This window comes from Sapajus apella, unplaced genomic scaffold (genome assembly GCF_009761245.1).
Source record: "Sapajus apella isolate SASKATOON/1434 unplaced genomic scaffold, GSC_monkey_1.0 scaffold156, whole genome shotgun sequence".
Lineage (NCBI taxonomy): Eukaryota > Metazoa > Chordata > Mammalia > Primates > Cebidae > Sapajus > Sapajus apella.
This window is the reverse complement of record NW_022437096.1, coordinates 1,569,768-1,592,907: the sequence shown is the minus strand read 5'-3', so window position 1 is coordinate 1,592,907 and position 23,140 is coordinate 1,569,768. Positions and strand designations below refer to the sequence as shown.

The window sequence follows — 23,140 nt, the reverse complement described above, 5'->3', positions numbered from 1 at the left end:
GTGCAGCACTCATTCACATGGGAGTTCATCCGCCTAGTGAAAGACAGACTGCGTTTCATGGTCACTGTTTGGCTCATTGCATGAAATGAGGGGTAAATACTCACATGTGTAATCTGTTTAACAAAACTCCTAGCTGCATCAGAATGCAAAATACAAAGTGTCTTAAAAGACTGTGATCAGCAGGCATAGACAGTCACACCTGTGTCAGTTTGGTTCCTCTGACTTCTTCAGATCTTCTGGGGGAGCTGCTCTACTACCAGAGCTTGGACTTTTGACCTCTTGGACAGGAAGGATAGGCAAGGCATTCTGATGGGCGATCCTCCCGCCTTCCCTCGGATGAGGTGCTCCTCTCACCTTCGCTGGGGACATTTTATTTTTTTTTTTGAAACGGTGTCTCGCTCTGTTGCCCAGGTTGGAGTGCAGTGGTGCGATCTCAGCTCACTGCTACCTCCGCCTCGTGGGTTCGAGCAATTCTCTTGCCTTAGCCTCCTGAGTAGCCGGGATTACAGGCATGCGCCACCACGCCCAGCTAATTTTTTGTATTTTCGTAGAGACGGGCTTTCACCATGTTGGTCAGGCTGGTCTCGAACTCCTGACCTTGTGATCCGCCCGCCTCGGCCTCCCAGAGTGCTGGGATTACAGTTGTGAGCCGCCACACCAGGCTTGTTTTTTGAGACGGAGTCTCGTTCTGTTGCCCACGTTGGAGTGCAGTGGCGTGATCTAGGCTCACTGCAACCTCTGCCTCCCAGGTTCAAGCGCTTCTCCTGCTTCAGCCTCCCAGGTAGCTGTGACCACAGGTGCTTGCCACCATGCCCAGCTAATTTTTTGTATTTTTAGTAGAGACGGGATTTCCCTGTGTTAGCCAGGATGGTCTCAATCTCCTGGCCTCCTAAAGTGCTGGGATTACAGGCATGAGGCACTGCGCCTGACCAGACATTTTATTTTTAGTTTAAAAGGATCAACTGGTTTTGGTTAGCCTTAAGAAGGGAAGCATCAATCAGGTGAAAATAAGTGGCGAACTTTAAATACCTCGTTATTTCTCTTCATGCATTTAAATTAGATTGACTTTAGCTGTTAGGAAAGGTCACCGGGTGCAGTGGCTCATGCTAGTAATCCTAACACTGTAGAAAGCTGAGGCAGGTGGATCTCCTGAGCCCAGGAGGTCGAGGCTGCAGTCAGTTGTGATCACACTTTGTACTCCAGTCTGGGTGACAGAGTGAGACCCTGTCTCTAAAGGTTTTTTTTTTTTTGGGAGATGGAGTCTCACTCTGTCCCCCAGGCTGCAGTGCAGTGGTGTGATCTCGGCTCACTGCAACTTCCAGTTCCTGGGTTCAAGTGATTCTCCTCCCTCAGACTGCTGAGTAGCTGGGATTACAGGCACCCACCACCATGCCTGGCTAATTTTTGTATTTTTAGTAGAGACAAGGTTTTACCATGTTGGACTAGGCTGGTCTCGAACTCCTGACCTCAGGTGATCTGCCTGCCTCAGCCTCCCACAGTGCTGGGATTACAGGTGTGAGCCACCGCTCCCAGCGTCTAAAGGGATTTGCATAGTTACCCAGAGCAGTCTTTTGAGTTTTCTCTTCGACACAGCTGCATTTGGAGATCTCTATGTGAGGCATGTTTAGAGAAAGAGACTGAACCCTGGAATTGATACTCTTCCAAGAAGTCTTTTAGTCTTGTTGGTAAAGGCAGTCCTCAGAGGGCACCAGTCCCTTAGGTAGTGGTGGGCCTGTCGCCATGGTGCCTGGCGTGCAGGGCGCTGTGGTTGGATGGCGGCGAACAGAGCCGTCTGGGGCTCCCGGGGGTCTGCTCGTCCTAGCCCATCACAGCACAGTTGTCCAGCAGACAGCTGCACCAGCTGATTGTTTGAGCTTGAACTTGACGTGTGTGACGGAGTTTGTCTGAATTTCCTGTCCTGGTATCTGGTAGGCTTGTTAGTTGGTCCAGCTGATGTCCTAACAGCTGCTGTCAGCAGGTCGTCTGAATTTGAACTCCCATCCAGAAAGTTCTTCTGCTGCCACTTTTAATTTCTTTTTGAATTCATGAACAGTCATGCACCCCCAGTGCCATCCTTTGGAGCTCCCCAAGGCCTCTGCCAGACAAATCGCCTCCAGGGAAGGCTCCTTGACCCAGCGTGCTGCTGCCACTGGCTCTGCACCCCTTCTGAGCCATTCCTGGAGCTTGAGGCACTGTGAGCTCATGGGAAAGGGTTACCATGGCAAGGACAGGTGTGGCCGCCCAAGCTGGGGTCATAGAATGGCTTATGGACTTCCTGGAAGTCAGTGGGAACCCCCAAAATGAGTCCCAGTCGGATGTCTGAAATGGGGGCAGAAGGGGAGGGAACAGGGTCCACTAGTTCTCTCCCCGCAGGTCCTGGTGGATGGAGAGCGAAGTCCCGGGAAGGTGTGGTCACGCACAGTTGGTGTGTGCTGGCTGCTAAGGGCCTTGGGTGGTGGGCCTCGGCCCCCACAGTCAGATAGTGCCTGTCTGCCATTCCCTGCAGGGTAGGCACCCAGGGCCAGACTTGGGAAGGCTGCCGGGACTTCTTTCCTACCCCGACTCGCTTCCCACACTGTTGGAGGCCACTTGGCCCTAGTCTACTTTTCATTTTATAGAGACAGGGTCTCACAGTGTTGCCCAGGCTGATCTTGAATTCCTGGGCTCAAGCGATGATCCTGCCTAGGCAGGATCCCAAAGTGTTGGGATTACAGGCCTGAGCCACCTCGCCCAACCACAGCCGTAGTCTCTCATCTGTTTAATGCTGGAGGGTAGTATGTTGACTCTGCAATAAAGATGTCACTATTCTGGAGCTTTCTCTGGGGTCACTGCCGGAAGGCGTTGTCTCCTTGGGGCACTTGCTGCAGCTCCGGTCCGCTGAGCTGCACAGCCGTCCTCAGAGGGTGGGGGTGGCTGTGTTCTGTCTTGGGGGTGTTGAGTCTGTGAGGACCCCAGCTGTCACCTAGTGGGAACCTGTGGAGGTTTTTTTTTTTTAAACTGAGCTGGGGTCTTGCTCTGTTGCCCAGGATGGAGTGAAGTGGCTCATCACAGCTCACTGCAGCCTTGAACTCCTGGGCCGAAGTGGTCCTCAGCCTCCCAAAATACTAGGGATACAGGTATGAGTCACCACACCTGGCCCCCTCTGGCTTGTGTTTTTAAGTCTTTTTTTCCTCCATGTTTCTGGGTGTTAATTTTGTTGTATCAAAGTTTGTATCTGGCATGGATTGGTGAAGCAGGAGATGCTGGCTTTTCTGGGGAAGCCCTGTGTGGACGCCAGGAGGGCAGTGCGGGTGCATGAGTTGGCTGCTGTGGGTGGACTGGGAGGGATGGCAGGGGCACTGATGTGTGGATGCCGGGAGTCTCGCCCTGTCACCCAGGCTGGAGTGCAGTAAGTGGTGCCATCTCCACTTGGGTCACTGCAGCCTCCACCTCCTGGGTTCAAGCAATTCTCCTGCCTCAGCCTCCTGAGTAGCTGGGACTGCAGGCACGCACCACCACGCACGGCTAATTTTTTTGTAATTTTAGTAGAGATGGGGCTTCACCATGTTAGCCAGGATGGTCTTGAACTCCTGACTTTGTGATCTGTCGGCCTCAGCCTCCTAAAGGGCTGAGATTACAGGCCTGAGCCACCACGACAGGCCGGAACTTCCTTGCTTTTTAAGGCTGAATGATCCTCTGTATGTAGAGAAGAACTTTTGCTTCCCCATTGATTGTATGTGGAGAGAAACTTTTGCTTACCTATTCATTCCTTGATGGGCACTTGGGTTGCTTCCGTGTCTTCCGTCTTGTGAATAATGCTGTGAAGAACATGGGTGATGAGGGGCTGAGTCCCTGTTTTCAGTTCCTTTGGGCGTATACCCAGAAGTGTGATTGCTGGATCAGATGGCATTTCCATTTTCAACATTTTGGGGCGCCACGGCACTGTTTTCCGCAGTGGCCGTGGGCCGTGCGCAACGGCTCTGCGTTTCCACCTCCTTGCCAACATTGTTTTCTTGTTAGTATTTTTCGATAGCCATTCTAATGAGTGTGAGGGTGACATCATAGTTTGGGTTTGCATTTCTGTAATTATTGACGTTGAGCATCTTTTCATGTGTTTAGTGAGCATTTGTACTTTTGAAGAATTGTCTGAGTGTTTTGCCCAGTTTTGAATTGGGTTGTTTATTTTTTGTTGAGTTTGAGGAGTTTCTGGGTATTAATCTGTTACCAGATCTGTGGTTTGAAAATATTTGCTTCCATTCACTCTGCTGTGTGTCTTTTAATGCACACATTTTGACCTTCTTCAAGTCCAGTTTTTTCTTTTGTTCCCTGTACCCTTGGTGTCTTATTTAAGAAATTATTGCCAAATCCAGTGTCATGAAGCTTTTGCCCTCTGTTTAGTGAGATTTATGGTTTTAGATCTTACGTTTAGGTCTTTGATTTTGAGCTAATTTTTGTGTGTGGAATGAGGCAAGGTCCAACTTGACGTTCTTTTGCATGGCCGTATCCACTTGTCTTGGCGCCATCTGCCGAAAAATGGCCCTTTCCCCACTGAGTGGTCTTGGCATTCACAACTCACAGCTCACCACAAGGAGCCCTGACTCTGACTCTGACTCTGGAGAAGATGGTGGCTTGTTTATGAGGTCAGAATCTTTTCCCACATCTCTTGGGTCAGAAGAATGAAAACAAACAAAATCTTTTTTTTGTAAGACATAGGGCTGGCTGGGCATGGTGGCTCACGCCTATACTGCCAGCACTTGAGAGGCTGAGGTGGGTGAGGCCAGGAATTCAGCATGGACATGTCAGCAGTCTGTGCTGGGTACGGGAGGGCTTGCTTCAGGGCTCTCTGCTGTTCCCATGGTCTGTATGTCTGTCCTGTCATTAGCACCACGCTGTTTTGATGACTAGCTCTGTGGTACGTTCTGAAGCCAGGAAGCGTGACTTTTCCAGCTTTGTTCTTTTTCAAGGTGGTTTTGGCTTTTCGGGGTTCCTTGAGTTTCCATATGAATTTTAGGAGGATGGGTTTTCCTATTTCTGCAAAAGACGACATTGGTATTTTAATAGGAATTGCATTGAATCCGTGGATCACTTTGGGTGGTATTGACATCTTAACAATATTGGTCTTCCTATGCATATATTCCGTAGTGCATTTAGTGGATCCCATGGTAAACTATTTTATGTGTCAGTGTGTAGACTTGGCTTAACAAAAATCCAGGGAATGTTTGATGTTGGAACTCTGCTGACCTCCCATCGTTTCTGGGGTTCTTTTCCCTGGTGTGAGTTCTGACTTGTCTGCAATCCTCCCTGAAGTGGGCATTCTGCCTGCTGTGCCAGGCCCTCATCTCGCCCGCTGTGCCAGCATCTCAGTCCAGCCAGCCACCAGGAACCGCTTTCTGTGGTTGTCATATGTATGTCTTCGCTTAGTTTTCTCATCTGAGGTCTGTTTCCCCTTGACTCTTTGTCTGAGTCGAGGTAGCGGCTCATCATCTTAGCTGGGAAGCTGCTCTTCCTCACTCTAATTTTGGGTTTTTCAGCCTCTTACTCACATGAGCTCCCTCAGCCTCCCAAGTAGCTGGGACCACAGAGGCACACCCCTGCACCTGGTTCTAAGTATTTAAAGCATTTTCATCAAACCCTTTTGCTCACAACTTGTGGGCCGTTCACATTTCAAGAAGCCCTGACTCTAGAGAAGATGATGGCTTGTTTATGAGGTCACAATCTTTTCTCACATCTCATGGGTCAGAAGAATAAAAACAAACAGCATCTTTTTTTTTTTTAAGAGATAGGGCTGGCTGGGTGTGGTGGCTCAGGCCTGTAATCCCAGCACTTTGAGAGGCCAGGAGTTCGAGACCAGCCTGGCCAACATGGCGAAACCCCATCTCTACTAAAAATACAAAAATTAGCTGCCGGATGTGGTGGTGCACACCTGTAATCCCAGCCACTTGGGAGGCTGAGGCAAAAGAATCGCTTGAACCTGGGAGGCAGAGGTCATAGTGAGCCGAGATCAAGCCACTGTACTCCAGCCTGGGAGACAGTGAGAATCCATCTCAAAAAAAAAAAAAAAAAAAAAAGAGGGCCCTGTTCTGTTGCCCAGGCTGGACTCACTGCCATCCCCAACTCCCAGGGATCCAGCAGATCCTTAAGGGATCCTCCTGCCTGAGGCTTGTGAGTAGCTGGGACTACAGGCACGTTCCACTGTGCCTGGCTAATTAAAAACAATTTCATTTGTAGAGATAGGCGTCTGACCATCTTGCCCAGGCTGGTCTCAAACTTTCGGGCTCAAGTGATCCTCCTGCCTCGGCCTCTCAGAGTGCTGGGATTACAGGTGGGAGCCACTGTGCTGGGCCTTATTCTTTCTTTTTTTTTTTTTTTTTGAGACAGAGTCTTGTTCTGTTGCCCAGGCTGGAGTGCAGTGGCACGATCTTGGCTCATTGCAATCTCCATCTCCCGGGTTCAAGCGATTCTCTCCTGCCTCAGCCCCCCGAGTAGCTGGGACTATAGGCGCCCTCCACTACGCCTGGCTAATTTTTGTATTTTCAGTAGAGACAGGGTTTCACCATATTGGCCAGAATGGTCTCGATCTCTTGACCGCATGATCTGCCCGCCTTGGCCTCCCAACGTGCTGGGATGACAGGTGTGAGCCACTGCACCCGGCGTGGCCTCTTTGCTTGATGAGCGTATTGCCAAACAGCATTTCTTTGGATCTTCAAATTGTTAAAAAGTACTTATGTCTATATTGCCTTAGTTGGTCATTAAAATACCCTGAGGGTGTACATATGTGTTGAGACATCTGCATTCCTGTAGGACTCACTGAGGCTGGGCCAGGTGGCTCATGCCTGTAATTCCAGCACTTTGGGAGGCTGAGGCAACAGATCACCTGAGGTTAGGAGTTTCAGACCAGCCTGGCCAACATGGTAAAACCCAGCCTCTGCTGAAAATACAAAAATTAGCCTAGTGTGGTGGTGGGCACCTGTACTCCCAGCTACTTGGGAGCCTGAGGCAGGAGAATCGCCTGCACCCCGGAGGTGGAGGTTTCAGTGAGCTGAGATCGAACCATTGCACTCCAGCCTGGGCGACAGAGTGAGACTTTGTCTCAAAGGAAAAAAAAGACTCACTGAATCAGAAGAGTTAAGCGTTGTGCTATTTACTGCACAGTTTGCCTCAGTCCAAAGTGACAAAAACAGACTGCTCCCGAAACAGCAGCCCATGAGGTGACCCGGTCCAGCCCAGCCCAGCCTGTAGAAGAGGAGCCTCCTGAGGCTGCGATCAGAGCCCAGCATCTCAGTGCACCTGCTGACAGCCTCCCCTACCTCTGGCTTTCTTCCATCAGCTGTCCTTGTCAGGGTTGTGTTTCAGGGCAGGCATGTGGTGTCCTGAGCATGCAGACTGCCCTTGGAGTGGTGGGCAGTTTTAGTCTGGGCTCCACATCTACATGCGAGCTCTTGGTAATGGGCCGATCTGGCAAAGTTCCCCGGTGGGTTCCATGTGAGGGAGGTACCTCACAATCAGTTCTGGGTCTGGTGGGTGTTCTGCAGGCCCCACACTTGTGCCAGGCCCTGCCAGAAGAGGTGGCATTGTGAGAGGCACCTGAGGGTCTTGATGGCTCCTGGAGGGCTCCATGTGCCCCCAAGGGCAGCACTTGGCATTTCTTGGGAGACTTGAAGATGCCTGATGTCATTTTAGTGAGCGCAGTAAAACAGCACCCGTCAGTGGCTTACGTCTTGAGCTGTCTCCTATTGGAGGTGATGTGGGGGACCAGTGGCCACCTCTCCCGTGGCGTGTCCCAGTGGATGGGGGTGTTGAGGGTTTTGGGCCCACTGACATAGATGTGCTTGAAGTCGGCCTGTGTGCAGGTGGCGTCAAGTAGAAACATTGAAAACTGTTGAAGGCTTTGCTTAGCATGTTTTCTTTTTGGTGTTTAATCTGATAAATGTTGTAGTCAATGAAAAATCTTTTTCATTTTTTTTGAGTCAAGAGTCTTGCTCTTTAACCCAGGCTGGAGTGCAGTGGTGCAATTTGGGCTCACTGCAATTTCCGCCTCCCAGGTTTAAGTGATTCTCGTGCCTCAGCCTCCCAAGTAGCTGGGATTACAGATGTGTACCACCATACCCAGCTAATTTTTTTTGCAGTTTTGGTAGAGACAGGATTTTGCTACGTTGGCCAGGCTGGTCTCAAACTCCTGGCCTTAAGTGACCCTCCCACCTCCACCTCCCAAAGTGCTGGGATTATAGGCATGAGCCACTGCACCCGACCTGAAAGTGGATGAATGCTTCAGATAGTTGGAGATCACGGACTTTGTTGTAGCAGCACTGGGGACAGTAGAAATGGCACCTGCCATGGCTCAGGGAGAACAAGTATGAACTCACAGTTTTATTAGCAGTAACACTGCCATTTCCAGCTTCTGTGATGAAACGTTTTGGCGCACTGCTTCAAAGGTAAACTCCGAGTGTCTGTTTTAGGTTAAATAGGATTGCGAATCAGGTGGCCATCCAGCGGAAGAAGCAGTTTGTGGAGCGAGCCCACAGCTACTGGCTGCTGAAGCGGCTGTCCAGGAACGGCGCCCCCCTGCTGCGGCGGCTCCAGTCCAGCCTGCAGTCTCAGCGAAGCTCACAGCAGGTACGTGGCTTGCGGCCCCCGCAGTCCCTCCACCTCTCTTGCCCTCGCCCTCCAGGAGAGGGCACTTGGTGCAGGCTGGATGTGGCGCTGGCCCCTGGGCCCAGGTTCCCCATTGGGAAGCCTCAGTTTCATTCAGCCCTGGAGCTGTAGGGGGAATTAGGTGGGCCCTGGGCTCTGGATCCACAACTGTGGGGGTGACTCTCATCCCTGCCTGCCGCTGGGTGTTTCTTCCATTTTCAGCTGTGCTCGCCATGCTCTTCCCCACCCTGCCTGCACACCTGCTGACAGGCAGTGGCCAGCTCTGGGGACTGGGGATGCCTAGGGTGTGTTACTGCTGTGGTGCATGGGCCTCCAGGCTAGGGACAGCAGGAGTGGGACCCAGTGAGCCCTGGGCCATGTGGGTGGGGTCTGTGTGCTGGGCCTGGAGTGTGGGTTTTGGAAATATGCAAGGAGTGATTTTAGGGCCTTGCCCTGAAGGCTAGTTGAGCTTGGACTGTGGTGGGGTGGGCAGGGCTCGAGAGAGCTGAGAGAGTGGGAGGGAAGACCAGTACTTCTCTTTTTAAAAGAACAAACCAAACTCTTACATTTGAGTGCTAGGTTTGAGTTATAGACTCAGCCGAGGTTGTGAAACAGTTCTGAAAACATGGGTTTGCAGAGTGAGACGCACAGGAGTACACTGAAAACACAAGCGGCCCTGCACGCGGCCCAGACCTGCGGTGGACGCCCTCTGCTCGCGCTGCCTGGTGAGGAGCTGCAGGGTTTTAGGAAGAGCTGGTCGATGGCCGGCATCCGGACTGAGAGTCTCATGGAATTTCCTCGTGGTGCTTTTGGCTGCCATCCCGGGCTCGAAGCGGAACCCTCCTGCTTGCTGTGAGGTGGCGACTTGCTCATGGGAAGTCTGCAGGGTTCACGGTCGGGTCCCCATGCGGCAGCTGGGCTGTCTCCACCTGGCAGACTGTGCCTCTGCAGCATCGGCCCCGATCAGTCAACTACCTCGTGCTCCAGGGAACTCCGGAGTCTGGTGCTCTGGTCTGGCAGGTTGTGGTTTGGGGCTGTGATTTGGTGGTAGGGGTCCAAGGTTTTCTGATGGGGCCTTGGTGCTTCTCGCCTGTGGAGTGTTCTGGGCCTCCCATGCTGTCCACTCGGGTTGCCCTGCCGTGTGTCTGTCCAGGGGTCTTGGGGCTCCCCGGGCAGGTCTGTGAGCCAGCCCTTCTCCAAGTGAGATCCTCACATGGCCACAGAGCTGAGGCCTCAGTGAAGGTTTTTTGGCTGTTGAATGAATTAACTGCATCTTCTGTTCCGTGATGTGGTGTTGCTTTCCATCAATCCTCTCCCCTTACCTCGTGGCCCCTTGGGGGTTCCCTGGAGGAGAGCTTGGTGGGGAAGGGCGGCTCTAAGAAACAGGAAGCTGCCAAGCGTGGGAAGCTCTGTGCTCTAGGGGCTAGAGGTGTTGGTCTTGACCCCGCGATGTTGGGGCATGGAAGAGAGGCTTTGTTAGGAGGAAATTGAGGATTTGGATCTTGTGTCTCATCTTGGGGCTGGACAGGACTTCAGACAAGCCACCTAGGAGCTATGAAGGGCAGATTCCATGGAAAGTGGGTGCGGATGTGGCCAGATGGGGGAATGTCCAGCTGTGGGACTCATCACTTCTATTGTCAGGAGCTGGAACATGAGAGCCAAGATCCCTGCAGTGGCAGGACATGTGGGCCAGTGGGCAGGACCCACGGGGACCTGGGCAGCTGGGGGTGGCCTGGGGCGTGGTGGAGCCAGGCAAGGGAAGTGGGGGAGGGTTGCAGGAAGAGGTGACCGGCTGGAGCCTGGGAGCCCTGCCTCTGCTGCTGCACTGCTGCCTGTTGGGCCTCATGTCCCATTGTGTGCAGAATATGTTTGTAAGGAGAGAACATCCCCACAGCACAGCCAGAAGCATTTCTCCTGGCAGAGGGGGTGGCTTCCTGAAGGACATCGCGGAAGGAGCAGAAGGAGCTGGCTGGACTTGAGCCTCAGCACAGCACTCGCATGGAGAGCCAGGAAACCTGCCTGTGTGGATGGGCTGTCAGGAGAGACTGTGCTCCCGCCTTCTCCTGGACAGGGATGGCCACGGCTTGGTGTGGCTTCATGTTTTGAAGCTGTGGAAATACCTGATGTGTTTGATTCCCGTGTGTCTCTGTGCGCCTGTCCCAGCCTGGCCCTGGGAGAGGACTTTGTGGTGTGGGCGGGTGGATGAACTGGCCTGGGTCTCTGAGAGGCCAGCAGGTGGCGAGGCTGCCGCCGCCACGGCCGGTCTGTGCTGGCTGTGCACACAGGGCCGTGGGTTTCATGCTGGTGTGTGTGGCAGCTGCTGAAGGCCGAAGGGAGCACGAGGGCAGTTTGTGCGTGTGATGGTGGCAGCACTGTGGCTCCTGCTCCCGTGGCCCATCCTTCCTGTCCTGGGAGCACATCCTCTAGCTTTCCGAGTGTCTGTCGTAGGGCAGGCTGGGCGCTGCTGGCCACGTTGTCCCTGCCGTCCTGCGTGCGCGGCCTCTGCCAGTCCCACGCACCTGCTGGTGTGGTTGGGCTCAGTGGCAGGAGCCATGCGCTGTTGCCAGGAGGCCTGGGGCAGGTGAGGCTGAGACCAGCCTCATCCCACAAAGGAGCTGGCCTGTGCCTCCCTGCAGAGGGGATTTTAACCTGACGCAGCTGGTCCTCGCTGCCCCCCAGCCCTGCCCTTTGTCTCCCTCATGTGTCTAGAATGGACCCAGAGGCTCTTGGCGCTTCTTGCTGGCAGTGGGGATGCCTGAGTTCTTCTCCTTCACTTCTGTCCTACCTCATGGAGCCTTCCGATGTTGATTTTTACGTGGGAAATACCGACCACTTCAGAGCTGAGTAAGGAACCCTGGTCCCTCTGAGCGGATGAGGCTATGTGTGTCCTGGGACCTTTGCTGGCCAAGTCGTTGCATGCAGGAGGCCAGTCAGGCTCAGGGCCCAGGTGCCGCTGGAGGCCCCTGCCTTCCGGTGGCGTTTCTTATTAAACCAGGCTGTGGAGCAGTTAGTAAGTTTGCTTAGCAGCCAGTGTGTGACACAGGGCTTGCTGGTGGTTAGATTTCTCCCGCTTCATAATAGATGCCCAGGCCAAATGTCCTTGTGGCCGAAGTGTTTGGATGTGTCGGTTGCAAGCTGAGGGACAGGCGGTATTCAGAGGCTCCAGGGAGCTAGGTTTTCGGAGCCCGGTTTTCTGGTCTTTGCTTGAGTCGATGTGGACCTTGTTACTGTTAGCCTTGACTTCATGCCTGAGGGCGTTCAGCAACACTGGAAAACCCAGAGAGCCTCACTGTGGGGGATGCCAGCTCCGCTCCCCCTTGCCGTGAAGAGGCCTGGCCTCCCTCCTTGAGCCTCCCTTTGCAAGCACTTTGGAGTCCGGGGTCCTTGCATCTTGTAGTCCACCAATCTTTGCCTTCACACCCTCAGTCTTTTAAAAAACTGTGATGGCACCTTGAGGTGGGTGGGTGGGAACCTGGGGACAGAGGTGTGGGGGGAGAGGAGGGTCTCAGGGCTAGCTTGTGCCTGAAACCGATGGCCACGGCTGGCCTGAGGCTGTTGGGGCACGTGTGTCCTGCAGCTGTGGAGGACGATAGGCATTGGGGCCTGCTCAGGCCCACTCACTTGTTACTTCCTCTCCGCTTTGAGGTAGGGTCAGGGTGCCCTGGCACTGTGACGAGCAGGCCCCATGTGGCCAGGCCTGGGGACACAGTGAGGTCAGGGCTGAGGGCAGACCCAGGCAGGCAGCCTCCTTTCCTGCGCCCGCCTATGTCGTGGCTCCTGTTTTCTTCCGATCACCCTGGCGTGGATGTGGGCCGGGGGTGAGGCTGGCAGCCTGTGCTGTCTGGCACACCCTTCTGTCCGCTGAGAAAGGAGCAGGTGCTGTCGATGGCGGGGACAGCTGTGGGGGGACGTGTGTAGGATGGAGGCACTGTGCAGAGCAGGGCAGGAGGTCGGCCGTGTACCAGGCCCCCGTCACACTCCGTCCAAGGCAGGATGGGCCCAGCATGTTGTTTTCTGTTCACCTGCTTTCTTCCTAGCTGCTCCCTCCGTTCCCAGCTGTCCTGGAGGTGAGTCCTTCAGGGCCCCCTGTTCTATCCTGGCCCCACCTCTGTGGGCCTTTCTGGTTCTGGGAAAGCCCCTTCCTGCCAGTGTGTGGAGACCTCTGTCCTCTGGAGGGCAGAACCTGTGCCCTGGAGCCAGCTCCCTGCTCACCGTGGCCTGGCCGGCCCCTCCGGCCCAGTACTGTCTCGGGGGCTCTCTAGTGAGGGTGGGTTTGTGTTGTCCTCCCCAGGATGGGCCTGCAGGACCCGTGCTGTGGATGCCTGGGTCTTACCTGCGCGGCATCTGAGGCCTTTTGCAGGAGGAGCCTCTGGGTTTGACTGATGGAAGCGTTCACTGTTCTCAGAGAGAAAACGACGAGGAGGTGAAGGCTGCCAAACAGAAGCTGAAGTACTGGCAGCGGCTGCGGCACGACCTGGAGCGAGCTCGCCTGCTGATCGAGCTGCTGCGCAAGCGGGAGAAGCTCAAGCGTGAGCAGGTGGGGCCCGGCCCGTCCGCGTGCGGTGCGCCGCCGGCCACGTGGGGTGGGCGATGCTGGCAGCTGCTGCAGAGGGTGGGCTGCACCCTGCAGGTTCTGGCCCATGGCAGCGCCTCGCTCAGCCCAGGTCGGGGCCTAAGTGGAGGCTGCATTGACCTGTTCCTTGACAGAAGTCAGGGGGCCTGTGGGAGCTGCTTGCAGCTGTGGGGCGCGTGGTGGTCTGAGTCTGTGGGGCTCCCTAAAGCTGAGGCTCTGCTGGGCCCCCCAGGTGAAGGTGGAGCAGGTGGCCATGGAGCTGCGGCTGACCCCACTCACGGTGCTGCTGCGCTCGGTGCTGGACCAGCTGCAGGACAAGGACCCCGCCAGGATCTTCGCACAGCCCGTGAGTCTGAAGGAGGTGGGTGTCTGCGGCGCTTGTGTGTCCCGTGGCACGTGGGACTGTGGATTTGTGCTGCTGTGTGACTGGCAAACGTGTGACTGGCTAGCGTATGCCCCTCATGTTCTTGATTCTTGTTTTATTTAACTTATGCTTTGCTTTTTTATTTTTTCACCTGCAAAAAAATACACAAAGATATTTTTAAATTTTAAAAGTGGTGCATTTCATTGTAAAATATTGGTAGTGCGGTGGGTGAGAGGCCCCATGCAGACAGTCCCCTGAGCTGTGGTGGCACCCAGCCGGCACCCTCCCGTGCACTGTAACTAAAGGAGCTGGGTCAGGACGGTCCCTGCAGGACTTGGGTCTTGTGTCTGTACCATGAGCATGTGTGTGCGTGGCTGTCAGATAGGTTGGGTTTGTGGGTTATAATAATAAATAATAAGTATAGAATAATTTAATATAGAATAATAAATATAGAATAAACTAACAGCCTGTTTTAGTTTGTAAATGATTCTTTTTTCTCCCTAAAATTAGGTGCCAGATTATTTGGATCACATTAAACATCCCATGGACTTTGCCACAATGAGGAAACGGTTAGAAGCTCAAGGGTATAAAAACCTCCATGAGTTTGAGGAGGATTTTGATCTCATTATAGATAACTGCATGAAGTACAATGCCAGGGACACCGTGTTCTATAGAGCCGCGGTGAGGCTGCGCGATCAGGGAGGTGTTGTTCTGAGGCAGGCCCGGCGTGAGGTGGACAGCATCGGCTTGGAAGAGGCCTCGGGGATGCACCTGCCTGAGCGGCCTGCTGCGGTGTCCCGGCGGCCTTTCTCCTGGGAAGACGGTAAGAACTGGCGCCGTGTCCGGAGGAGCTGGGAGTCGCTCTTCCTAGCAGACTGTCCCTGCCTTGTGTTGCCAGCTCCGCATCAGCATGGCCCAGGAGGAGTAGCGTGCAGCCATGTACATCATTTACATTTTCCAGTAGGCTCACTGAAAAATGGAAAAGCAGGTGGAATTTATTTTAGTAAATGGAAGAATTGGTTTCAACATGGAGTCAGTGTGAACATCACTGAGGATATAGAAGCTTTTCACTCTTTTTGCCATCTGATGTGTATTTTTTTTTTTTTTTTTTTGAGACGGAGTTTCGCTCATGTTACCCAGGCTGGAGTGCAGTGGCGCGATCTCGGCTCACCGCAACCTCCGCCTCCTGGGTTCAGGCAATTCTCCTGCCTCAGCCTCCTCAGTAGCCTGGACTACAGGCACGCGCCACCATGCCCAGCTAATTTTTTGTATTTTTAGTAGAGACGGGGTTTCACCATGTTGACCAGGATGGTCTCGATGTCTTGACCTTGTGATCCACCCACCTCGGCCTCCCAAAGTGCTGGGATTACAGGCTTGAGCCACCGCGCCCGGCCCTGATGTGTATTTTATACCCAGCACCTCTTACTTCAGACCGGCTGTGTTTTGGGTGTCCACCAAGAGGATCCCTGTGGCTGTGGCTCCCTGTGGCTCGGCCTCAGCGATGCACATCCAGAAAGCAGCTTAGTTGCGGGTGTGCATCCAGAGTAGGCCTCAGGCAGCTTACGAGGGTGGCGTGGAGCTGGAGGAACTCTGGCTTTGCCTCCGACCCTTTGGCTTCGTGGTTTGCGCGTGTTGCAGAAACGGCTCTGGGAGCATGTCTGTGGCCCACCTGACTCCAGCCTGGGCATGCGCTGCAGCCGTGAGCAGTCACGTGCACCGTTCTCTAGACTGGTCCTTGGGAACCAGGGCTGTCCCCGGCACCCTGCCCGTCACACCTCCGGGATTGTCTGCTAAAGGGTGTGTCCTGCCCAGAGGGGCTGCTGGAGCACCTCAGAGCTTCAGCTCTGAACCACAAACAGCAGAAGTCACAGAGTGTTTGGCTCATTTATTTGAAGGTCCCGTATCCCTGGTTTCTTGGCCTGCACTTTCTCCAGATGAGTCACTGACCCGCAGCAGGTCGGTTCCTCTGTGGCGAGGCCTGGCCCTCTTCCTCTCCTCCACGTTCCCGCCATCGTAGAGTTCAGCCAAGCTGGACCATCATCACCTTGCCCTCTGTTCCCCTCATGGCAGTAGCACTGGGCTCCCTGCTTCCCATGGGGTTGGAGATGGGCTGTACTCTCCTTTGAAGAATGGGAATAGGGGCAGGTACGGTGGCTCACCCAAGGTGGGTGGATCACTTAAGGTTGGGAGATCGAGACCAGCCTGGCCAACATGGGGAAACCCCGTCTCTACTACAAATACAAAAAATTAGCCAGGCGTGGTGGCGCATGTCTGTAATCCCAGGTACTTGGGAGGCTGAGGCAGGAGAATCACTTGAACCCGGGAGGTGGAGGCTGCAGTGAGCAGAAATTGTGCCACTGCACTCCAGCCTGGGCGACAGAGTGACACCCTGTCTCCAAAACAAAAGAAAAAAGAATGGGAATATATTTTTATTTTTTGTCTCCAGTTTTCTGATTTTAAGAATAACACGTTTTTCTTGGAGAAATTTGGAAAATACGAGCTTGGTGAACCTCTCCCCAAAGCTGTGCTCTCCAGGCCTGTCAGATCAGCTCTCCTTTTCCGAAACATTCCCTTGGGGATCTGAGAGGAGCTGGGGCTGAGCCGCCTCAGAGTGAGCCCAGGGCTCCACGGGCTCATGCCTGTTTTGGAATGTCCTTCTCTAGCCTCTGGTGACTGTGGGAAAGCTTCCCTCACCCTCCCCAGTCTTCACTCCCTTGGACACCTTGCCTGCGTTAGCTCTCAGATGCCCACCTGGTGCCTGGCGCTGGTTGCAGGCCCTTAAAATCAGGAAGATGCATCACATCTGGGCTCCCTGTCACCTGAGCAGCCTGGAGCGTCCTTTGCCCAGAGGGCTCTGTTCCTGTGCTCGCCTGTATGGTGCTCCCCCTCCCATGGTGCTCCCAAGGGAGCGGGTGTGGAGGCCTCTGAGTGTTGGTGCCTTTCAGATCATGTTCATTAAATGAATTTCTGCATGTGGGGTTTCTTGTTGAGAAATTTAAGGATGAGAAATGCTAGTTTCTTTCTCAGTATCTGGGAGTGCACAGCTGAGCCATTGGCCACGGTGTGCCTTGAGGGTGCACCTGCTGCTCTTGTCTGACGCCTCCCATTGCCTGGAGGCCGTGGGTCTCTGTTTAAAAAGAAGCAGAGGTTTCAAGGCTTTCTTCTTGGGGTTTCAAAGGATGTGATGTTTTTGTATGAACATTTTTGAATATTATTTATGACATTTGTTCAGAATGATGTTATGGATACAAGTCTTGATGGAGACTATTTTGATTTCGGTGTTTTCTCTCTACTATTGCTTTATTTATTCAGTCAAAAAGATGCTTTCAGTAAAACACCTGTTTCTAGACAAAGAATTCATGTGTTTTTGGACAGCCTTACTTTGTTTTCTGTCTTCTTTCTTCCTCTCGCTCTGGTTTTACCTTCAGATAGCTCTGAGGAGCAGTTTCTTTTCTTGGCCATCTTATTTAAGGTAATTTGTGCTTTATAAATTTTGGTGTTTCTGAAAGTGACGTTTCTAGGGACTTTGTAGTAAATATGCCTGAAATTTGGAATGATCTGTGAATTTTACAACCCATTTAATCAAACCACACAATGATCAACGTCTGAAGACTTCAGCTAAGACACCACTCAGGATGTGCAGTGGCCCTCAGTCAGTTACATTTGCCAGTCGTCACCTCTGTCTGCAGAATCAGCGCAGGTTCCACCACGTTGTGCTGGGTTGGTGGAGCATGCGCCTCTCTCTGGGGTCCATGTGCTGTGCCTGGGCTCAGGCAGTCGGGCCGTCTGCCCAGGGGGAGTGTCAGTGAGTGGGTCCTGGTCCAGGAGAGGTTGCAATGTTACCTGGACGTGGCCCCTTCTGTGGCAACATGTTGTGGGACTAGAAATTCTCCGTCAGAAGCATCCTGGTGTGTTCTGTGGCAGCAGTGCCATTGTGGGTTCAGAGCACAGGGGAGGGCCTTGTTGCCAACAGCCACTCTTGGGGCCTTGGCCGAAGGTTATTTGAGAGACAGGACCGGTGATATATTCCCAGACGGTGTGTGAGATCTGGTGACTGACAGCATGTGTCCTTTGGTTCAGTGGACAGGTTGCTGGACCCCGCCAACAGAGCCCACCTGGGCCTGGAGGAGCAGCTGAGAGAGCTGCTGGACACGCTCGACCTCACCTGTGCCATGAAGTCCAGCGGCTCCCGGAGCAAGCGGGCAAAGCTGCTCAAAAAGGAAATTGCCCTTCTCCGGAACAAGCTGAGCCAGCAGCACAGCCAGCCCCCGCCCGCGGGGCCAGGCTCTGAGGGCCTGGAAGAGGACGGAGCTCCGCTGGGGCTGGAGGCGGGCGAGGAAGGTAAGCCATGGTGAGGGCTGCCCCGCTTTCTTGCCGTCAGGCCCGGGCACAGGCCCAGGCAGAGGCCCAGGCAGCAGTGTTGGCGTGACGGAGGCTCGGGTTTGTGCCAGTTCCACAAAATTCACAAAACCTCGAACACTTGATATTTCCACGGGGTGGTGATTTCGTTTTTATTTTTCAGTTTTGAGACAGAGTCTTGCTCTGTTGCCAGGCTGGAGTGCAGTAGTGTGATGTTAGCTCACTGCAACCTCTGCCTCCTGGGTTCAAGTGACTCCCCTGCCTCCGCCTCCCAAAGTAGCTGGGATTACAGGCATGTGCCACCACGCCCAGCTAATTTTTTGTTTTAGTAGAGATGGGGTTTCACCATGTTGACCAGGATGGTCTTGATCTCCTGACCTTGTGATCTGCCCGCCTCGGCCTCCCAAAGTGCTGGGATTGCAGGCGTGAGCCACCTCGAACAGTTGTTTCCTTCTCAAGAGACTTTATAATTTGTGCCATCTGTTTTTTCACATAAATTAGTTGATAAAATTTAAGGCACAGAAGAAAATTTTTCTCTTAACTCTGGCCTGAACAACTATTTGGAAAGAATGGTTTAGATCTTATACTATGTTGAAAAGTGAAGGTAACTTTGAATGAAAGAGTAAGAAATGTTTTTGTTGTGTTTTGTAAATTGATGGAGAGCCATTTAATTATGCGCTAGGTCATCAACAGCAGCATTTTGAAAGGGCTGTTTTAGATTGTCATCACTGAAACGCTCCTCCCTGATTTTGTGAAGGGTGGGGCAGTAACTCAGGGCCAAGCAGAGGCCTCGTCTGCCCTGAGGGTACCAGGCCAGCTCCTTTGCAGCAGTTGGGAGGTGGCAGCCTGCTGTGAACGTCTGGGGAAAGGTCCAGGCAGCAAAGATGTTTTTATGACTGGGAATGCCGTCTGTCCAGTAGGAGAACTGGCAAAACCCAGGGCAAATGTAGGCTTGGGTGGGGAGGAGGGAGCTTTCAAGCGATGGTTTGTGTACATCTAGGTTGGCAGGGTGAGGAGGTAGAACTGGCGTGCCTCACATTTGGTGAAAGGGGAATTGTGAAATGAAACTGGTTTTGGAGACGCTGGTAGTAAGTCACTGCCACTGCGTTTGCCCCGTTGCCGTAGTCGCCCTTAACATGCTTTGGTTACGTAGAGCAGACGGTAGGGTCAGACCCTCTCGCCACAGTGTTAGCGGCTGGTTCGTGGCCTTCCTGCCTTTCCCCTGCACATCCAAGTAGGAACAGCAAACAATTGAAGTAAGACAGAATTGTTCTACAGTTTTCTTTCTTTCTTTTTCTGAAACAAAGACGTTCATCTCTTACGACGTCTGTGCTGAGTGACGCAGTGTCTTCACGTTGGATGCCACGCAGGTCAGCGGGGCCTCATGGTCTCAGGGCCCTTTTCATCCCCTGAGCTTCATGTGGCTCCCCGTCTGCAGAGCTTTGCCCCTTCCGTCCTGGTTTGCATTGGGCAGCTTGGATGAGAGCCACTGAGCTTTTCTTTCTCTTGGAAGCTTACTCCCGTGCACACAGCTGAGAATTTCTTAGGCATCCTGGTCCTCATTCTGTGCCTGTTTTTCTTTCTGTTTTAGGGTTCTTCTGTTTCGTTCACTACAGTGTAGTACCCAGACTCTCGAATGTCTCTTTGGGGGCTGGTGTCCGTTACTTTAGGTCCATAGAATAAAGTCTTTTGTGTCGCAAGGTGAGCGCTCGCTCTTCTGTTCTCTCAAAGGCTGTTAGTGTTAGCACATGATCCCTCCTCTGCTTTGGGGGCCTCATGTTTTTTCAGGGGAACGTTTGCCCATAGGACCCTCTGGCAGCCACACCTGTCCGGGCCCTGGGCTGCCCCGCTGTGTTGAGGAGCCCAGGCTGGTGCCGTTGCCTGGTCCCGTGGCCTTTGCTTTCATGCAGCCCACTGAGGCGTCCGCTGGCCGTGTGGGCCTCCCTCTGGGTGGGCTGCCCCTCCGTCCTTGTCTTCTGTGCCCTGAGGACTGAGTCTCATGACAACCTCATGGAAGTTGCCAGTTGGTACACTCACAGTTCTCAGAATAGCTTCTGGTGCTTCCCTTCCCACGCGGTTGTACCATTTCCACTGTGGAGCAGTACATCACCTTTTTAGTTTTTTATTAGTGGCTTCCTCCGCTGCCACTGGGTCGCACAGCTGAGGACCCTGCACAGTTGGAGCTTCTTGGCCCTCCCCAGCGGTGAGAATGGTTCCTCACACCCCCCAGTGCTTAGCAGGAGCCCTTGGAGACCATTTTTATTGCTTTCTAGGTCTGGGGTAATTTTATTTTTATTTTTTTTTCTGGTGTAAAGAAAACACATACAATGTGACTGAGACACAGGTGGCCTGGAATCACCTGTTACACCCGGTGTCTACGGTGATGAAATTCATGAAAAGAGCATTTCCTGGGAGCTGATGGGAGAGGCGGGTGGCCAAGAGCAAGCAGCCTGATAGTCCACTTCAAGGCGAGGCATGGCGCGGTGGGTGGGGTCCTGCTCCTCAGAGAAGATGGAGGTCTCTGGGGGAGCTGAGCGCCAGACTGGAACGGGGCAGTGACACAGATGGAGGGAAGACGGCCAAAAGCATGCTCATTAGTTGGTATAGAAACGTGAACTCATGATACTTGGAATAGGACGAAAACCAAGAATCAGATATTTAAACATCCGGCATGTTCTAATCACTAAAGCCTCTCCGTCATTTTTCTTAAATATATCCACAATATTTTCATACCTGAAAAAGATAGTAATTCCTCACTGGCAAATATGCAGTCTCACTTAAATCGTAGTTTAATAATACATATGTAACGTTTATATTGCCTCCGTTTGAAGCCGCTTGGACAAGGCTGTAGCCGTTGGGTGCCAGGCCTCTGAGACTCTTGTGTCTGAAGGAGGGAGACGCCTCCCGGGCTGCGAGGTTGACCCTGTTCTGTCCCCTTGCACAGGCCCTCCTGCAGGCTCCGCTGTGGCTGTGACTCAGTATGCTGGGCGCAGAGGTTTGGGCTGTTGCTGTGAGCCGGCCCTGCCAGGGCTGACTTCCCAGGGCTGCATGTCAGCCGGGTGGAGGCCACGCCACAGCTGGGATTTGAGTGTCTGATGAGCCTGGGGGACGGACCTGCAGCTCGCAGGGGCTGGTCACCCTGGCTCAGGTGGGTGTCTGCTGACACAGTGAGGCAGGGCAGTGCAGGTGGCTGGCTGTGGGAGGAGCATTTTTAGTCCTATGGATTTCCGGTCATGCTAATGCCCTTGCCAGAGGCTCCAGGCGTCCCCTTTAGTCCAGGGCAGCTGTGGGCCTTGATGTGCACACTTGGAGACCCTCCTGCTGCGCACGGGTGCTGAGCGTGTCCCTCAGGGTAGAAGGTGCAGTGTTTGCGGCTTTGTCCCTTCAGGATTGCCAAGGATGGAGGCTTGAGGCAGGGTCGGTGGAGGGGCAGCATGGTTCGTGCTTTTGAGCTAATGTCTGCATGTGTTATGCTGTGATTTTCCAAAGCGTCCTGTGGCTTTGATACAGAAGCCTTTGGTGGACAGGGTGGGTGGCCAGGTGGGCAAAGGATTGCAGAATTGCTCTTGCAGACATAACTAGGTGTTTGAGTTTCTTAGAGTAGCTGATCTAGATTAGATAGCCATTTTGCTGTTTAGAATATGGACAAGTTCCAGGGACTGGAATTGTAGGGTCCTGATACATTGACAGGGTCTGTGAGTCTTATGTCAGAGTGGTACTGGGCGTGTTCTGAGGTTTTCTCACAGGCAGTTAAGTGACAGCCCGAGATGGCGATCATCCAGCGAGCTTTCCGAGTTTTCACTCTTGTATGTTAACTTCCAGTCAGATTTCCACTCGAGGGATGGTTTGGGCTTGCCTGTTCTGCCAGTGGAGCCTGGGGGCTTAGGGCCTGTTTTTTTCTCATTTTATGGATGAGGAAACTAAGGCGCCAACTGGTCCAGGGGCCTGTGGGGCCCAGCTGGGGGAGGTGGTGGTGCATCCAGCCATCAGCAGCCTCTGTTCCTGGCCATGGCCTCCTCTGTGCCTCTGGTCAGTGCCGCGGGAGCACATCCTATACCCCGTGCTGGCGGCTGGAGCCTGGCCCGCACGTGGAGCAGCTGCAGTGAGGACGGGGTGGCGCGTGCATGACGGAGGCAGGGCCATGGGGGCCCACTTTGGGATAGGCCACGGGATGGTGAGGGCCCTACAGCTTGGAGATGGTTATGCATCCCACACGGGGCGCCCTAGCTGGGCTGAGAGCTGGAGGTGACGGGGTGTGGACCATGGTGGGGGAGGGCCCGCTGCAAGGCAGGGACGTCTGCACGTCGTGGGGATGCTGCCAGCCAGGAGTGGTGGTTCTGATGGTTGCGCCAGAAGCAGGAGATGGGGGTCTACGGTGCCCCTTAGATAGCTGTGGAGGTGCTGTGGGCTGGAGACGGGGGAGAAGGGGGTCCCTCAGAGGTGCTGGGAGGAGGCTCCTTCAGGCTCCATCTGCTGGCCTGGTGCTGTTGCACCCACAGAGGCCAAGACTGGGGTTGACCGCTGGCGTTGGCTGCTTGCAGCGAGCAGTTGAATGTCATGATCAGGGCGAGGACCGAGGGGGAGGACAGGAGGTGGAAGAGGAGGCAGGAAGTGAGGTGAGGCGCCAGGCCCTGTGCCCCCAGACACCAGCTGCACCAGGACCGCCAGATAGCAGCCACACCAGGACGCACAGGCTCAGTGCCGAAGCCCCTCCTGCTGCACAGGCACCAGGGACACTGGAGCAGCGCATGCTCATGAACAGGAAACCCCTCCACAGCCTTTCTCTGCATGGCTCAGTCCCCTCGGCCAGCGTTCCTAGGAGTTTTACGGTCATTTTTTCAAGCCCGTTGGCCCCATTGACAGGAAGCGGGGGAGTTTTGGGCCCCTGCCTTGGACCCCAGCATTCCCAAGGCTGTGCTCCCGGCCACACGGGAGGCTTTCCCCCTGTGTTTGAATCGGCTATGAGGTGCTCTAGGGCACTGGGTGTGTTTGGAATCAGAGGCACCTAGCAGCCAAAAGCACTGCTGCCCGCAGTCATGGGCCCGGTCGTGGGGAAAACTTTTTTCCACCAGTTTCAAAACTTTGCTCTGAGTCTTGTTAAGTTGTGTAGCTTTTTATTTTCAAAGTGACTTTTTGGATTATGGTATTAACCATACATACTTTAGATGGTTTTAGGCAAGTTTGCATAAATGAACTGAAAACTGTACCCCAGTGATGATGTATGTTAAGGATTA

The 23,140-nt window shown here is 53.6% G+C and overlaps 1 protein-coding gene across 7 annotated transcripts in view; it reads left to right on the top strand.

Moving 5' to 3' along the window:
• BRD1 (bromodomain containing 1) overlaps positions 1–23,140 on the top strand; it is a 44,687-nt gene that overhangs the window by 7,665 nt on the left and 13,882 nt on the right. For 5 of the 7 annotated variants that reach the window (XR_004264954.1, XM_032266275.1, XM_032266279.1 and 2 more), the window contains 5 exons: positions 8,436–8,592; positions 13,016–13,147; positions 13,416–13,544; positions 14,058–14,370; positions 17,628–17,888. Coding sequence is in view for 6 of the 7 variants with exons in the window: in XM_032266275.1 (XP_032122166.1) it covers positions 8,436–8,592; positions 13,016–13,147; positions 13,416–13,544; positions 14,058–14,370; positions 17,628–17,888 (992 nt within the window). In the remaining variant the exon portion in view is untranslated. The remainder of the gene's footprint in view (positions 1–8,435; positions 8,593–13,015; positions 13,148–13,415; positions 13,545–14,057; positions 14,371–17,627; positions 17,889–23,140) is intronic. The other 2 variants (XM_032266276.1, XM_032266278.1) reach the window with 1 other exon arrangement.